General features: G+C 37.4%; 1 protein-coding gene and 1 long non-coding RNA gene across 5 annotated transcripts in view; one reads left to right on the top strand and one right to left on the bottom strand.

Moving 5' to 3' along the window:
* grid2 (glutamate receptor, ionotropic, delta 2) overlaps nt 1-19,313 on the bottom strand; it is a 548,235-nt gene that overhangs the window by 140,304 nt on the left and 388,618 nt on the right. For all 4 annotated transcript variants that reach the window (XR_014894671.1, XR_014894670.1, XM_085294681.1 and 1 more), the window contains exons 7-8: nt 11,411-11,572; nt 2,852-2,971 (exon numbers count right to left, since the gene is read on the bottom strand). Coding sequence is in view for 2 of the 4 variants with exons in the window: in XM_085294681.1 (XP_085150807.1) it covers nt 2,852-2,971; nt 11,411-11,572 (282 nt within the window). In the remaining 2 variants the exon portion in view is untranslated. The remainder of the gene's footprint in view (nt 1-2,851; nt 2,972-11,410; nt 11,573-19,313) is intronic.
* Nucleotides 14,118-15,065, top strand: LOC146562676 (uncharacterized). The gene is made up of 2 exons (XR_014894552.1): nt 14,118-14,229; nt 14,816-15,065. It is a non-coding gene; the product is annotated as an uncharacterized LOC146562676 (long non-coding RNA).

Raw genomic sequence — 19,313 nt, 5'->3', positions numbered from 1 at the left:
CTAACAGGGAGATGAAGAAGGAGGAAGTCGTAAAAGAGAAAGGCGCTCAGAAGAATACATTAATTAAGTAAAAAACAACAATAACAAAAAACCCCAAAAGTTATTAATGAAACTGTGAGCAGGCCTAGGAAAGCTCAAAGAGAAACCGTGAGGAAGAACAGAAAAGAAAGGTCAGGTTAAGTGGTATGCTCACATGAAACCAGTGGTATTACTATAATTAGGGGAATAAGCATGTATTGTTAATGGTCCGGTTAGGTCAAAAAGGCACACAATAACATTGATTGCAATTTAGCTGGGCTTTTTGAGGACTTGTCAAAAACAGATAAAGCTTTAATGCAGAACTGTAGTCAGGTACAAGAAAAACACATTAAACTTCATATGGCATGATTAATATATATGTTCTAAAGATGAAGTGTGAGAAGGGAGATGATCTATAATTTATGCAGGAATATAACCAATGGTAATTGCGTTTGGTTCCAGACTTAGACTTTTTTTTTTTCATTTTTTATGGGAAATGTCATGTGACTTCACCACCTATGTTAAAATACAAGATAACCACAAAGCAATTTATAAATAACGGATCAAAAGTTTCTATAGGGAATGTGGTCCCTTTATTTGTTTACACTTCTGTAACCAGACCTCAGGGGTGGTTAAATAAATATGTTACAACATTTCAGCAGTGAACAGAACACGTGGGTTTATTTGAGTTTCAAGAATTTTCTTTTCAGCAAACATATGACAAAGCTTATACAAAAGCTTCCTTCTCTCTGTTTGCTCTGAAGTGTAAATGACCCAGAGTCTATGAAACTGAGGAACTTTATCAGTAATTCATACAAATGAAAGAAACTGTTTCTGTTCCTTTTATTTCACTGCTGTTTTTTACTTTGCCATTATTATTTCTTTCATAAGAATACCAGCTTGGATTGAAAATTATAGAGTGCGAGCCTTTTTCTTCCAGCTTTCCTTTCTGATGGCTCAGTTTTTTAACCATGATAAAAAAATTGGATGTTGGTGACAAATATATATTTTTATTACAGTATTTTTTTTGCAATCATTTTTTTATTATTATAAATTTTTGTAGTATATGTGCACCTAACACATAACAGTTATTGGCTTGGTCTACATATTTTAGAAATTTAGAAAATTATGCAGTAAGGACAACTTTTCTTCTTTAAAAAAAAATAAATCTTTTGATTTAGACTGATTTAAGTTACTTTATTTTACATGCTGTACATTTTACTTTGCAAATAAAACAAGACCTATGTATCACTTAAGCACACAGTACAAAAGAAAAAAAATGACTTGAGTGAGAGAACCAGATAGCTTTCATAATATTAAGTATATTTCAATTAAGTATATTCTTTCTTAGCTTTTTTTGGTAAGCACACAATGCAGAGGAGAAAGGAAAAATAACAGCTCTTGGTTTTCATTGCAATCAGCATGCATTGGTGAAACTTCTGCAACGTACCCACATTTGCATTCAGGGACTACAACTAATTGAATGGCTGATGTATTGGTGATAGTTCTTTTTCTGCTGATATACCAGGATATTAATTTCTTTTCTAGTTTTTCTTCTCCGTGGATTTATATACATAAAAAGGTTCCAGCAGGACTTTCCTCTAGCTTTCTTTTTCTGTTTCTGAGTGAATATTTCAGTATATTTCACTATATTTCCAGCCGTACACACTGGCCATGTATGAATTTAATTGAATCCCTATGACAAATGAACAAATGTTCAGAGAATTAAGGGAGACTGTGGCAGGAATACTGTATAACAAGTGCTTGAATTCCCTAAGAAGTAATTATGCTCTGCGATTAGGGAATTGTGCCTTAATGTAATTATCCTGTGCTTTAAAGATTAATTTTGTCTGTGATGGCATGCTGTGTTATGTTGGTGCCTCACCACATTATCCATAATCACAGATCACTGTTATCTGTGAAGACAGACGCACTGTGCATACGTGTCTGAGGACATCATTTTTGTGTCCTGTTTCTGTAAGTGTATTGGAAACAAGAACATGGACTGAGAACGTCTTCAAGCAACTCACAGAAGTCCAGACGCTTTTCTTTCCAAGCTCCTTAGACTACGATGACCTGGATGACTGAGAACCTTCACAGCACTGTCCAGTAGAAAGTTATCAGTATTATGCATAAAACAAGTAATTTAAGTAGTAATTTATTTATCAGCGGTTTTTCACAGAAGTGTATTCTTTACCACAGATGTATAGATCATCTTAATAATAAAAATCAGAGATTTGAATGTACAACATCTTTTTTTTAATATAGCCTGCAAAACACAACTAAGTGCACACATACACCCACAACCACACACTTGCACACAATCCATGAACAAACAATGTTATGAATATGTGCGTGCATGGCTGTCTTTTATGATGCCTGTTAAAATTCATTATGCACGTATCATTACCAGATAGCATTTGAAGATGCTTCTAATGAATCCAATTAACACCATGCTTTATTGAAGGGGAGGCGAGCTGCAGTGCTCAGGCTTTACCCGACGGGTGGACAGAAAACATAAAAAATGAAAACACAAAAAAATCATTTGTTCTGTTCAAGACGTTAATGGCTTGGGAAAGAAAGAAAAAAAGAAAGACAGAGAAAGAGAGAATACAGGTATAAATATGAAAGAGCAGCTGGACTATGCTGCTACAGGGGTGACATGCAAAATGAAGAAATACCTGTGTAAATATGAGACATCATTTAGAGACTAGGTGCAATGGAATTCCCCAGTAAATCCAGGAATTATGCAAATCTACTCTACGCATTTGAAGAAATTATCCTGCCTTCACCCACAGTAGAACGCCACACAGGTTCTGTTTTAACTACTTACCCTACTGACTCCCCGTCCTCTATCTTCTCCATAATTTGTGCCCAAGATTTCAAAGAAGATGTTGGGGTTAGTGCCGTTGTCAGTGAACTCCAAGAAACTGGTCAGGCCGCTCACCCCGAACTGCAAGGAAAAGATTTAGGATGTGTTATTTTTGGTTTATCTTACAATTATTGTTGTTATCGTCAAAATTACTGTAATTATTATTGTGATTTTCATCACTATAATGATGTCAGCTTTTGTTTTGTCACTTCTCCCTACAAATCTTAGAAAACTAACAGTTTTTTCAGCAAAAAAAAAAAGTGATGGTAACTGTACACAGCGAAACCGAGACACGTATGATTTTTACATCACATTCACATTCATATTATCACAGTCGTAGGTATTGTGTGTGACATTTGACAGTGATACATAATACAGGTGGTCTCTTGTGATTTTTTTTTCTCATCATGGAGGCATTACTTTCTCAGTTACTGTGATAGCAAAAGAATAAACATTCCATTTCACCTACATACACTTTAGTAACCTTCGGTGAATGGACCAGAGCATTATTAATCTGTAGCGTATAAACTGCGAGTCTGCAGACAGGCCAATGTCATACCTCGTGTCATTTTTAGGGATAATTATTCAAGTTACTGTGGTTTCGCCACGCGGATAAATTTGTGCAACTGTCAGACGCTGGAGAAGGACTGAAAGGGCATGCCGTTGTCTCATGCTGCTGTCATATATTCAGTGGGAAAACTTCAGCTTCTGTTGATGTTTGTCAGGATAGAAGTTATAATGATTTGAACTGATGAAAGCAACAACTGTTTATATTTTAGGAAAGTCAAATAAATGTGCTTATGGTTAATTTCAATAAGGAAGATCAATATTCACTCATCTGCCTGCTCTACAGGGTGTTAGGCTGCTTTTCTGTTTTCTACATCACTTTCACTTTTCCCAGCTGTCAATCTCAATACTGACATCATCATTCTAGTCCAATCGTCTTTTTACCCGTCTTCTTTGGGGCGATCAGCCTCCAGTTTGCATAGTTTAAATCTTTGCTCTCCGTCATTCTCGCTTTCAGACTCTCATTCATGCAACCCACCTCATCCCCAACTTCACCTCACTGACACCTCAGTCAGAGCTTTTCATCTTCACCATCACCAGTGTCTAGACTCCCGGGGGTCCTGCAATAAATCCTTTCACGGCTGATCGGCGGAGTGTAATCGCCATATACATTAATATCTCTATCTAAATAAACCAAGTTCAATTCTTTCAAGTAATCTCTTTTTATTGAACCCTCCTTATTTGATATCTGATGTCTGAGTTATAGAATAGTGACAGTCTTCCCAATTTTTGTAAATAATATTCTGAGAATTTGCAGTAATATCTCTCTTTCTGTACTCAAACACACCAGATGTATATGTGTGTCTGTCATAAGCGTGCATACCCCTAATGCTGATATGCTTTGAAGAACAACTAGTTATATTAGTATGTCTATGGCACTTCATAAGATATGGTAATGTGCTATTGGGATTACTAATCTATGTAAATATTTTATTCACCTGGGATGAGTGCACGTACTTAGACGCACACTCAGTATATTACATGTTTACATCTCTGCATCAACAGCTGAGGTTGAAACTGAGCCCTTAATAGTCATTTAGGAGAACCTGGATGGAAAAGATGTTTTATTAAGTCTAAGAAGAGAAATAAAATAACAGCGAAATGAAAAAAAAAAGACTTTTTAATTTTTGGATGCTTGACAGAACTAAGATGAAAGTAACAGCGTATGTGTGTTATAATAACAGCAAAAATAAATTGAGAATCGTTAAGCCTAGATTTGAAAACAGTCTCCCAGGTGCTGCAGAAGATGTAGGGGCTGGGTCACAGGCCTTACAATGCCTTTAAAGTAATCAATAAAATTTTAAAATGAGTCCTAAACCTTAACAGTTTATGTCGCAGAGATTCAAAGGTGAAAATGTAGCAGGCAATACATAGTCTTCTAAGCACAAACACAACACGCACTTCAGGTGTAACAGCAGCATTTATTCTCCACTCTGAGTTTGTCAATGAACACCAGGCAACAACATCAATAGAGCTCCTCATCAACACCTGCAAATTAGTATTTATCATTACCATATTGGCCCCACATACCAAAACACTGATTAAACACACAGGCACGCACAGCAAGTAAAGAACACTGCTGATACAGTGCGAAATGGAACTGATGCCAGGCTGTTGAAATCAACTCTATTACTGCTTAGGGCTCTTTAACAGAGCTCTGCTGAGACAGTCATCAAGGTTGGTTTAGCAGCCGGGGCTGGCTGATGAAAGTGTTGCCAAACCCCAGCCTGATCGCAAGGTGAAGTGCAGAGATAGATATGAAAGCCATTGCGCTGCATTTATTATTGTCTGACACTAATCCTAAATTAGCATTTCACTTGGCTTCATCATTCAGTCAAACTGTCATCCCTGGAGTATTTTTTTTAATTATTGATATCAAAACAGGGGGCATTGATCCAATTGGATTTAACAGTGATGAAAGTGTTGCCAAACCCACGCGTAAACTCAAGGTGAAATGTTGAGATTCCTAAAATCACAACTGCAGAATGAAGTCCTCTACCTGCCAAAAGCCAAATATGCAGGAACTGAGAAGAAATTGCCGACTGGTGGATTTACTTTGTTCATGCAGTCCTTTGAATGCACGATCACTTTGTGTCTAAGGTGTACTCAGGACAAAGGTAGAAAGCTATCATTAGATTTATTGATAAAAAAATTGATCTCTCTGTGATCAGAACAATATAAAAGTTAAGACAGAGTTTTTTCAGAACCTTATCCATTCGCATTCTTCAGTTACAGGTGACTCTAACGTATTAGTCAATTTAGCTATGACTACATCTTGCTGTTTCAGCCAAGGAAAAATAAGAGCTGTAAAAAGGTGTCTTGAATTGCAGATTAGTTGTTGTTGTTTCAAAAAGAAGGATAAATATCATTTGATTTTTTTTTGAAAGAGATTGATTCATAACATTTATTATTCTTATTCTTATTCTTATTCTTATTATTATTATTATTATTTAGAGATGGCACGATACCACTTTTTTATGTCCGATACCGATACCGATATCATAAATTTGGATATCTGCCGATACCGATATGAATCCGATATAGTGTTTTTTAATCAACAAAACTTGGTTTTTTTTAATATCTTGCTGCATTTTGTATAAGTTCATACTCAAGTTTAAAACAACAACTACACTAAAGCTAATCTGTTATACCTGTATGCAAAAAAAAAATGTTTCATAGTTCAGCAATACTGATCAATCTAATAAACTTAAACCTGCACCATCCTCCCTATTCTGGTATTTTAAAGAGTACTTAGCGTAAATATTAAGCAACCTAACTAATAGGGTTCCAACTCCCAGCAACAATAAAAATAAATAAATAAAAAATAAGGAACCACCCCTCACGCTCCACCTCATGATGCTTAATCGACGTAATCAACCTTAATTTGATGCAGTGTGAAAAAAAATGCACAGAAATCAATTATTTTTCAAGAAATATTAAATAGATTCAACATCTTTCTTCAACAAAATTGCAGACTGCACAGATGGTACCTTCCCAAAGGAAAAAGTACTATAGCTTACTAGGGTATATATATTAGACTTAATAGTTACTATATACAGTAATTGACTTCTATTCATTTTACATCAAATTAAAACTTTGGGTGTCAGATAATTATTTATTAAAAGCTAGACATTTTAAATGAGAATAAGAAAGAAAAGTATGTCTTTGTGCCCCCTTTTCCCTGTTAATGCCCTGTCGGCCCCCCTGGCTAAACTTTGCTAGATCCGCCCCTGCACAGTTACCAGCGTCAGCTACATAGAAAAAGATCTTGGTGTAGAAAGAAATATTAAATAAATTCTAACAACAGCTTATCAAGCTTAAACGTGCTGCTGTTGTTCAGCCGCTGGTTTCCTCTTTCTGGTGCAAAGTGGGCCAAAAACAAACAAAAGAGACGGACTCCCGACAGAAAAGCCGATCAGCTGATCATTAAGCAGTTTCATGATTGAAGTAGCAGCAGGAGAGGCAGTCGCTTGTTAAGCTTAACGCAGGAATGCTTTATATTCAGAGATGGACTTACACACTTGCTTTACTTCTCTCGGGGATAACTTTGTCGGAGATGAAATGCCGGATTGCTAGCGAAGCTCCAAATGCTATCCAGACCACCGACAGGTCCTACATGCCACAGCCGCTCTATCACGTGATGCATACTGCTCCGACGTGCTAACGTTCTGAGGTGAGTTACAGCGTGTTGCAAGTTTTGTGAGGTGCTTTCGTGATATTTAATGGATCGGATTACATTTTTTATTTTTCTCCGATATCCGATCCAGTAATTTAGGTCAGTATCGGACCGATACCGATACGTAATATCGGATCGGTCCATCTCTATTATTATTATTATTATTATTATTATTATTATTATTATTATTATTATTATTATTATTATTATCCCAGCTACTATAGGACAAGATGCAGAATACACCCTGGACAGGTCAACAATTCAGTCAACCTGTCTTAAACTTGTGATAGACACAGGACTAAGTCAGAGAGACAGATGAAGATTCACACTTACATTCACACCTATGAGCAATTTAGAATCACCAATTAACAGTAAGTGCAAACATGCAAACCCTACAGAGAAAGGCCCCAGGCCAGATGATGGCGTCTAACTCAGGACCTTCATGCTGTGAGGCAACAGTGCTACTATTATTATTATTGCTGTTATCATTATTATTACTATGATTAATATTATCCTGGGTTTGAATACACCATCTGGCAGGGGACATGTAAACTCTGTGAAGTTTGTTCTCCCTGTGTTTGTAGGGGTTGTGTGGTTTCTCGCCAAGTACTTTCTGGCTGGCTGGATGGATGGATGATTATTTAAACAAAGATTTATTTTCTTCAAACTGGCATATACACACATATGTGCATACTGCAGGAGAGTGATGAAATAGATGGATTGTTTAAAAAAAATAACAGAAATATTTTCCTGGCTGTCCTTGGGATAGTAAAATTTTGAATAAAATTCCAATATTAATCACAGATTATAGTGTTGGTATTACAACATAAATCAATATAAACAGGCTAATAAAATATCCAAGCATTAGTCAGATACTAGAAGTAGTGACTGCAATGTAAAAACATCAAATTAAATCTGAAATTAATTGGAAAACTGAAGATGAAATAAGAAAATGAGAAAACTCATCAGTACTTTGTTATTGCTACAGAAGAATATTTATTTTACATTTACAATTTTTTTTCCTGGGGACCCTGTGACACCCCATTGAAGAGCCGTAGGCTGTGGATCTCTTAAGATCTCACTGTTGGGTTTATAAGGCCATGTTACTCCTAAATTTCTATCTTGTTCAAAGAGAAAATATAAAACAAAGTTCTAAGCTAATCGAACTTAGTGTTCTCCTTTTTAAAAAGAATCGATAAGAGAATCGATAAAGAATCGAATCGTTAAACAGAATCGAAAATGGAATCGGAATCGTGAAAATCTTATCAATACACATCCCTACTTTTGAGCATTGTTACAAGTGCTCCTCGGCATTTTCACACTGATTTGGCCTTTTCTAAAGTGTCTCAAAGCCAGGAATTGTGCTCATTAATAACAAATAAACAAATAAATAAATGTATCTGGCAAAGACAGTGACACCGCAAATACTGAAATATTATGAAATAACGCAGAGATTTCAAATGTGAGAAGGAAATGCAGGCAGCACTGATAGTAAAAAGCATTGAGATGCCAGGGGGGTGTGGAGTTGCAGTGGACACAGCTCATTGGCAACCCTTGGGATCCATGTCCAAAACATTATTCTTAGCACAGCATCCGAATGTATAAATTGCAGATGCCTACAGTGTGGGATACTTCATGCTGATCTAGTGTGTCTGGTACCTCATAATTTCTAAATGTTAAAAAACTGATGGTCTAAATCCAAAAGCACTTCAGGACATGAGTAAATGCCAATGTTTTGATGAAGACAAAACAGTCAAGAATTTACAGTCTGGGCTGTCCATGCTTCAACACACACTAGGGCTACTGAAAAAATCTCCAGTGAATGAATATGCAGACTGTCACAGCCTGCGTGAGAGATGGGGGATCGTGTGATGGACACAGATTAAAAAGAAATTGATATTCAGCATGCAGAAACTGTGCTCCTCTTTTCTCCTCTAGGAGTTGAACACAGGGTTCACAGGGTGTATCACACAATAGATTTGGTCTAAACATTTTTGATGACCCTCTTCTGCACAATGAAATTGATCAAGCATTCAACTCAGGAGCAGAATTTGGAGGGTTTTATACTCATAGCCATTGGGAAATGAATGCTAATGAAATATGGACAATGTCAGAAAACAGCAAACACTTTTTTAGCTTGTTAAACAAATGGTTAGACTCTGTTTTTTTATATACATAATGACAGTGTAATATGCCTTTTTTATATTCTGGTGAAGGTATTGCAATAAAAAACTGTGGTGCCTTACTGCTCTTTTTATGTTTTAAGAGAGCAAGTCTATTATTGAGTGCTGTGCACTAATTTGTATTTCGTCTTAGCACCTAGTGATATGCTACTTTTATAGCATGTGAATCTGAATCTGTTTCATTTCTGCATTCGAATCAGTCTGTAAGGTTTTATATGTATGTCTGTATGGTTTTAAAGTTGCACATTTGGGTGCAATGGTGTTGGATTTGAAAACCCATCAGTTGTAAATACAAAAGCTGTTTATTAACCTCAGCATGTGACTCATCTTAAACTGGATTGGTTCGTTTTTTTGTTGAACTGCGTCCTGACTTACTCTGAATTAATGCAAACACAGTTAAAGACAAACTCTGTGTTCAAGCTGGCTATAAGTTTAGGAGCCTAGATCTATTCTGCTCTTCACTGACTGCACAACTATCTGAACTAACATGCCACAGATTTCAATCAATCAAGGCTTTATTCGCCACGTGCAGGTTGCCCTGAAGTGAAATAGGACCCCCATCCCCCCCGGACCTTACACACACAACACAGACATCACATGGGGATACAGGTCGGAGATCGGTAGCGTTACAGAAAAAAACCACTGAAATATACACTACAATGGGAAAGTACAAGAGGAAAAAAAGAGACCTCTACTCATGCTGGGCTCCTGGGAGGACAGCATGAGAATAGGAAACAAAAAAACTTCTCTGCACAAAAAAACACATAAATGTCCACAGTACAACATTATGGAACACGTGACAAGCCACAGGGTCGGGTGGGGGGTGAGGAGTAATCCGAAGCAAACACAGCAGCCATCCTGCCCAGCGCGGGCTCAGGAGGGAACAAGCATCGAAGGCGTTTGGAAAGGGAGGGGGAATTAGTGTGTGCATATCAGTGTATACGTATGTGTGTGCGTGTCCAGAGTTCAGCTGAGACAGTGTCCTTCGCCCTGGTATGCTAAGTAAACAGTTTTCCAGCCAACCCAGGTGGCCTTGCATGGAATGGGAAGGAACAGACTAAACACAGTCATTATCAGGGTGTTTTTGTTCGGCTCCAACCTTGCGACCACAGCTGGCGCCGAAAGGGTATCCGCATGAAGTGATGGTGCTTTTTACTTTAGTGCGAACAGCTCATATGAATGATTTTAATATTGGAAAGAAAATACAATGTTTTATGGAAACTGAATTGGATGTTGCAACACGTAGGCTTATTCTGTGATAGAACAGGTGTTCTATGGCGAGGTCTGTCTGCCATTCATATAACAGTATACGGCTCTCACCGTGGTTTGCTAGAGTTCTAAAGGGTTATGAATGCTTTTTGACACCTTTCAGACTGATACACTGATAATCTAAGTGGATACACCTTGAGGTGACTTTTGTTGTGATTTGGCGCTATATAAATAAAATTGAATTGAATTGAATTGATACAAACATTGGACAGCTGGCTGTATTTGTGAAGTAGTTAGCAGTAAACAAATCTCTGGATCTTATTAAACTGGGATCAGATTTAATAGGATATAGTTGTTTTCTTGACTAAAAGCCACAGGAAGCTGTAGGTACTGACTCCATATTAATGTCTTAAATGTATCGTACCTCACGCACCATTAATCTCAAATTAGCATACTAATTATTAGCCATTCTGGTTGTTTCAACCTGTCAGGAAGCTATTGTTTATTTTCACCAATAATCACCATCTTCACTGTCTCTGCTTGCACTCCTGTGACACATGCACTGCATTACTGCGTGAACTTCTCATTAATGGTAATTGATGTGTTTAAGACATTGCGAAATGAAGTGAACAGAATAAGTTGCAAGTAGGCTCCCTAAAAAAGGTTCACAAGTCTTTAACCACATATGAAAAGTTCTTACTGTATGAACTGAGGATGCTTGCTTGCAGAACAACAACCAGCTTACCTCTGTGCCTACATCTGTGTATACTCAGGTAGACTCACCAGAGCAGCCAAGTACACATTATGCTTGCACACTTGGTGAAGCACCTTCCTGTAAGCCTTGAGAGGAAAAAACACAGTGTGAATTTCTTCACCATTTTATACCTTTTTGACAGTATCCAGCATACTCTTGCCTCCCTGCCATGGTTTGGAGTTCTTCCTGATGCAGCTCAGACTGGCCATGCTGTGCCATTTCCTGTCCTCCAACTTTCTGTGGAAGGTATTGGCCAGCAGTAAGACTGTATCATAGATGTAGCGGTTGGTGATCTACAGAAAGAAACATAAAAAGGAAGATAAAACAAGGCAATGCAACTTGAATTGTGTGAGAAAATAAAGACAAACTTGTAATCAGTAATAAGTTTCACAAAACAAACAGTCCAAGCCTTTCCAGGTTAAAATGCTATTAAAATTAAACAATTTATTTCCGGACAAATTCAGCAGCTTCTTGATCAAAAAAGAAAAATATTACCTTGTCTCCTTAAAATCAACAGTATACAGCCTGACTACGCAGCCAACATTGTTTTTGGGTACTTCTTATAAGTAAGAACAAAAAAAAAGCTTTCAAGATTAAATTAATTAATGTACTGAAAGGTCATTGACACCAAAACAAAAACAAGTAGGAGACAGGAGGAGTCCACTCATTCTGTGATTGATCATTGTGTAATGTACAGTACCAAGCCTCTTGTCTCTGTGTAAATGGGAATGGGGTAAAATAAATGAACTACAATGAATCCACGCCTACACACAAAAAAGCAAGCAAGCAGTGTGGATCCACTCACATTAATGGACAAATGAATACAATCACACAACACAAGCAGAAGCCTTGATCTCTCTAATATTGCATTTTGTACACCAAAAAGAGGCTTTGAACACAATATTTTTTTAAAATATATTATACTACACAGTGTTTAAATCTTCTTCAACTTTTTGCCCAGTACTTCCATTGCTGTGAAAAAGTATTTGCCAACATCCTGATTTCTTAGTTTTTTTTAATATTTGTCACACTTAAACGTTTCAGATCACCAAGCTGATTTTAATATTAGACAAAGATAGCCCGAGGAAATACATAATGCCCATAGCTCTGAATGAACTTTATCATGAAAAAAATCCTGTACTAGTTTTAGGCAAAATACAACTGGACAAAAACTTTCCAAAAAGTTCAAATTTTGTCTCATTAGTCCACAGAATATTTTTCCCAAAAGTCTTGGGGATCATCAAGATATTTTTTGGGAAATGTGAAACGAACCCTGGTATTGTTTATGGCCACCAGTAAATTTCTCATTGGAACTCTCCCATGGATGCCAGTTTTGCCCAGTCTCTTTCTGACTGCTGAATCATGAACTTTGACTTTACTGAGACAAGTGGGGCCTGCAGTTTTTTAAATGTTGTTCTGGGTTCTTTTGTGACCTCTTGGAGGAGTTGCCGATGAGGTCTTGGAGTAATGCTGATAGACCGGTCACCAATGTTCCCTCTAAGCAGCGCACGTGCGCAATTGCGCACTGCTGGCACGGTCTCTGCGCACAGGAAATCTGTGTTGTGCACAAAAGAAAAAAATCTAACCTGCATTGAAATTAAAATTAATACTTTTAACAATTCTGTTTTGCAGTGTTAGTCAGTAAGTGACTGGCTGCTCCCGTATGGGATTAGAATGATGCCACCTTATCCCATAGTCCAGCCAATGATGCGATTCACATTCGTATATATGCAGCTAATCAATGTGGTTGACAGGCTATGACAGCATCCTTATGTGCCGACACCGGTGTTTTAGCGAGCACAGCGGCGTGGCTGATGTGGAGTGAAGCCACGTTAATGACGTGTACAACCATTGGAGATGTGAGCAGGACAGACGGAACAACTGACGGAAAAAGTGTGGACTTTATACCAGTTTTTAAATTGTGTTGATAGGCCACGTAAAACCAGAGTTGTGATTAGGGCCGCCACGATTAGTCGACTAGTCACGATTACGTCGACTATCAAAATCGTCGACGACTGATTTAATAGTCGACCCGTCATTTGAAGCTTTGTAAGATCACAAAAGACGCAGGAATAAGTAGTAGGAATTAAGAGTGTAATAACGGACTGAAACAGAAGATGGCAGCACTGCATGTACAAGGATGCCAGCTGCCGTTAAACCCCGAAGAAGAAGCAGTGTCCGAGAATTCATAGCGCAGTCCAGCTCAGTTTCCAACAATGGCGGCAGCTAGTTTGTTTTAATATTAGTCTTATTATTCTTTCTGGGTCACAAAATTAAACGTTTAACATATTTTCAGGCGAGAATGTAACTGTATAAACCTCAAATATCTGCTCAGTTTATCAAGACACCACATATTTTCAAAAGTGCTCCGACGTTTTTGGAGACGTCTGTTACCCACTAGCTCGATAGCTAGCCGGGGGCAAGGCTCACTAGAGCCTGTGAGAACACCGGACTCCCGGCAAATCGTTTTCAAACCCACCACCGTCTTTCGCTACTCAGGTTAAATATATATAAGTCACTTAGATAACTTAAAAATGTTATTGTTTGGCTTTTTTTAGTATTTTATTTGTTCCTGAGTAAATCGGTTTGGCTGAGATTAAAGTTATACATAGCAAATTCAAAAGTGTTAAATGTTTTGGTGTTAATAGTCTTCTTGCAAAAGTAGAGTTAATTTTACTCTAAGCAGAGTCACATTCTTTTAATGTAACTCTGAGGTGTAAAATGATAGTAGTTAAAATCGAGTGTTAAAAATGAGTGTTTCTATGTCAAATCTGGAGGTGTTACAATGGAAACATTAACTCTTGACCTCTTAACTCTGAACTCCGACAGGGGCTATGACACCAATAGAGTAAATTCACAGACTCCGCCCCCAGCACGGCTCCAATCGAAGCTGAAGTGAAGCCGTTTCAGAACATTTTGCTCTACATATTTGAGTTGTTTGCCATGCTTGGTAAGTCATTCAAAGATTGTTTCAATTATTATTATGAGCTTTTACTTCTGTGGCTCTTTGGAGTTGATACAAAGCTGTGTGAAAGGCATTAGCCATGTTGCTCGGTGATAGCATAATATTCTGTTTTAGCTAGCTGAAAGGTATTGTTTGCGGGCAAATACCACAGCCTTGAAAAAAAGCTTGCATGTGAATTTTCAGTCAAACCTTTGGTCAAATACACCTAAAACAATGTGTAGAATGTGAAATGTTGGTATAATGGTGCTACTTGAAGCCTGAAAACGATCGCCCATAAAAAACAAAACAAAACAACCAAACAGCAGTAGCAGACGTCCTGACTGGGTTCTACGTTAGCATAGATCCCTACAGAGTTTTGTGCACACGGTTTAGGTAAAAATGAAAAAGGTTGAGGTTTTACATTTAGTTCAGTACTACCTGTTGCCTGTGTCCTTGTCTTTTGGGAAAATACTTTACACAAGTAATGGCTCAAAAAGGATTCCTTTTTTTTTTTTTACTGTGCTGCAATTGATTACTGGATTATTTGTGCCATTAATTAGTGTCAACTAATTTTTATTCAATCTCCGCACAGGATATGCTTGTGAAGATGGAATATGGGGGAGAGCAGAAGTGCGTTGAAGTTCCACAAAGGGATGAATGAAGGACATGCATATTGTATTGAAGAAATAAGTGATGAGAATGCTGTTATTTGCATTTACCATGTCAGACCTTTTGATAAACAAAATTCTAATGAAAGTGAGAACATGTATACTGTTACATCTTTCAGAAAATGTTTTGAAATTGTGGTGCACAGTTCAGAATAAATGTTTTTCAAAAACCATTGCATCTTTTTAGTAAATGTTTATTTCCAAAAGAAATTTCTAGAAGTTCAGAACAGTAAAATTCCCGCTTTTTAGAATGAATTAGAAGATAACTCTTACGTAGTTAAACTAAAATCCTCTTTGAGAGTTAATATATAAACTCTTAACACCAAGTGTTAAATTATCAACTCCAGACAGATTTGGTGTTTAACACTAAATCAGAGTTAACGTATCAACTCTCCAAAAAGAGTTAAATTAACACTCTCTGGTGTGGACCCATATAGACACTTTAATAGTGTTGAAATCAAATCCAACAGTGTTAATTTGGACATGCTGGATTTGCTGTGTAGTTTTTACACAGCTGTATAAACGTCAAGCAGACAACTGATTATCAGAAGTGTGAGATGCTCGAGAATATACTCCGGTGTCCCGTTATATTTTAGATAGCAAGGAGTTTATTAAACTTCACCGAAACAATCTGCAAATTTCATTAAAATTTAATAAACTATCATCTTGTCTTTATTTTTAGTTAGCACATACCTTACACACTTAAAGCTGTAAGCTAATGATAGTTATATGAGAGCAGATGCATGCTTGTGCAGTAAGCTGTAGGTTTTACGTCCAATGGATGCATGCTCTGATTAGTCGACTAATCACAAAAATAATCGGTGACTAGTCGACTATCAAAATAATCGTTTGTGGCAGCCCCAGTTGTGATTAAAAAAATATTCAATGTTTGGTTTTCTTCCTGAATACTATCGTTGCTTATATTTACTGCGGGTATAAACGGTAAAAACTGTGTTTTATAAGGAAAACGCTGGAAAGAGTGTGAGCAAAAACAAACTCCACCCCCCTCTCCCTTTCCTATTCGTCCAAAAAAGTACCATGTCGACCAATCAAAAAATGATATGGCAACGTGGCATCTAGTTGTTAAGAAACGGGGGGAAGTTTTGAGATGTGAGAGATTTTTGACGTTTAGCACAAATCTTGTGTAGTTAGAGTGTAGTATAGTGTTGTTGTGTGTGTGTCAGAACAATGAGGCAACTGCTGAATGTTACAGGTGTTACAGGAGTGATATATCTCCTGTTGTCAGGCCTGCAGGTATCAGGCTGTTGTTCTCCTTTATCTCATAGTGGACAGAAATTATTTTTTGGAGTGGCACAAATAATTTGTGTGGCATCAGATTTGATGCAGAACAGCTGATTGTTCTGTAAATAGTTTGAAATGTTTATTTAAAAATGCCTTGGCTGCATTTAAAAAATAGCTGCAAAAAACCTTGTTGTTTGCCAAACTGAGTTACTTTTTTGAAGAAGTAACTATATAATTAATTGCCCAGCATTGGTCATTATATACTATATTTTGCAGACAGAGAGTTACAGACTCTCTCCCAGACCACAGACTCATAATACAAGTCAGAGCTTTTTTTAAAAAAGAAAGAAAGTTGTGTTTTCAAAATTGGAGTTCAAGTTATTTTTACTTCCAATAGTGTTAACATACTGCACAGGTCAATGACTAGATTTTTTTTACATTTTCATTGTAAGTGGGCTAAAGCAGTTAATTAAAAGTACATAAATGCTGTAATTTGATTATTTTAATAAACCATGTAACTTGGATGGATTCGATGCTGGAGTGACCACAGTGCACACGTCTGATGTCGCTCACAGTGGTCCAAGGGACCGCTCAGGGAGTTTGTGTGTTCGCTCAGACACGTGAAAAATTAGAGGGAACATTGCCGGTCACTCCTGGGAAGTTTTCTCTATTTGTGGATAATGGCTCTCAGTGTGGTTTGCTAGTGTTCCAAAGGCTTACAAATACTTTTGTAACCCCTTTCAGGCTGATAGATGTCGCCTAGAAAAATGTGATTACATTTTTAATTCGTGATTTAAAAGGGGGGTCTAATTACTTTTATCACACAAGACCAGGAAAGTTTGGATAGCTTTTTTCCCTTAACAAATGAAATCATCACATAAAAATAATGTTGTATTTGCTTAGGTTATCTTTGTCTAATAATACAAATTCTTTAATTATCAGAAACATGCCAGTCAGACAAACATTAAAAAAATCAAAGACAGGGACAAATACTTTATCCCAGCACTATAATTAGCCATTTTTGCATGGCAACAAACCCTTGTGGTTGATTCATTCCAACTCAGGTCAAAGATGTTATTCACTGAATAATCTTCAGATATTGTTAAAGTAAAAAAACAACAACCAGCAAAACATGAAAGCTATGAAAACATAGCTGTTTATATTAAATGGTAAATGGACTAGTTCTTATATAGCGCTTTTCCACTCTTCTGAGCACTCAAAGCGCTTTACACAACTTGTGCATTCACCCATTCACACCCATTCGCACAAGCACAACTGACATTCACACACATTCATACTCCGATGAATGCATCGGAGAGCAATTTTGGGTTAGTATCTTGCCCAAGGATATTTGGCATGCAGACTAGGGGAAGCCGGGAATCGAACCACCAACCTTCCGATCAGTAGATGACCTGCTCTACCACCTGAGCTACAGCCACCCATATTAGATGGGATATTGTAATTCAGACGCAGACATTCATGGCCAAAGCCTCACAGTATATAACAGCCAAGCTTACAGGTACACCTCATACAGAATAAAAACATTAAATCATAAAATGTAAGGGATAGAACCAGGTTTCTTGGTTTCTTAAAAAGTTGGCATGGGGGATGAAAGGATAACAAAAGATATTGTCTTTCTTACTGCTTATCAAATTGTTTACTGACAGTCAGGACAAAAGGACATGCCAAATTTTCCTCACATCTAACTTCCTTCAAAGTATCTTAGCTTTCACAGCATTGTTTTATGTCTTCCACGTGGTGATTTTCTTTATCGTTCTTTTTCTTTTAAAATTAAAGGGAAACTCTACTGCTCCGTGGGGAGCTTGGTTTCGGCTCTCCGAGCAAGCTTTGTATGAGAGTGTGTGTGCTTGTGTGGTCAGCCTGAGTTGATGTGCTTCATTGCAGTGTGAAATTGGGCTTCTGGGCCACTCTCTGACCGCTGAGCTGATCTGCTTCCTCAATCTCAAGCTCGCTCTCTCCCACTCGCTCTTTCTTATGTCCTCCTCATCCTCATCCTCATCATTGTTTTGTTTTTCATTCAGCCATCCATCAGTCTGCATATGGAAATGAACATGCATGCAGCAAGTGCATGACTTTTGAGATCACTCTTTTCGCTAGACACCCAAAAACACATTGCCCTTGACTTAAACGACTTGCATGTTGACACCTATATTACATAAACACATGCATTTCTTTATCTTTCCTCTATGAATGTCTACAAGCAGCTAGTAGGCAAAAGTCTAGAAACAAACTCTTCCAGATATCCAAATGTTTCAATGTGATTCTAACATTCATCAAACATGTTCCTCCAGGGTCTTGCGCTTCTACATAAATCAACAGCATATTAATTTAATTTGATATTTTTGTCTTGACACATAAATGAGACTGTGCTCCCTTTTCTCTGTTCATTTGATGGCAGCTTGATGAGTCACATAAAAATAAAAAAAAAATACATATATTGCGTATGTATTGCCACCCCAGGGGCCATTTACAAAAATAGTAAACAAAATGTGAAGATGGAAAAATAAACTGTCACTCTGTGTTTTCCATTGCCGTACTGTAAATGAAATGTGAGGTCTTACATAAAACTGCATAAGGATGTGGTCAAAAATTATTAATTTTACAGGTTAAAAAAAGCCTCAGTAACAATGGATGGATGACTGGACAACATCGAACCAGGAGGCCTGCTGTAATTCAAAGCATTAGGATCAAGTGACATGTTTAAATGTCATACTGAAACACCTGTTGCATGTTTAAAAGATGCAAAAACAGAGCAAGGCAGAGGAACATTTGCCCATAGTAGTTTCTGTCTCTGTTTAAATAAACCCACATTATTCAGACATAGTGTGAACCAGTATATGTAATGATACTGGAATCTACTGCATGGGTCAAAATTAAATACAGCCATCCCACATATAATTACATGCCCTCCCCCTTGTGTTTGCATCCACTTTCCTTCGTTCCTATCTGCTCCCATCTCTCTACTCCCATACCTATCTCTTCATTCTTTTCTTGGTGTGACCGGGCGAAGTAAATGATAATTGCCTTGCCCCAATTTAAAGGAGGCTAAGAAAGGATTTTTCTGTCACCCAGACCAAGGAGCTGTCTAGCATCTCCAGACCCCTTCTTCTCTTTGGGAATTTATTTTTTTCTTTTTGGGATGAAGGTCCTGGTACTCTG

The sequence above is a fragment of the Mchenga conophoros genome, linkage group LG12 (genome assembly GCF_057382185.1).
Source record: "Mchenga conophoros isolate Kocher_MC1m ecotype Shallow Benthic linkage group LG12, M_conophoros_male_GT1.1, whole genome shotgun sequence".
Classification (NCBI taxonomy): Eukaryota; Metazoa; Chordata; class Actinopteri; order Cichliformes; family Cichlidae; genus Mchenga; species Mchenga conophoros.
Note: the sequence above shows the minus strand (reverse complement) of the source record. Positions and strands in the feature narration are given on the sequence as shown.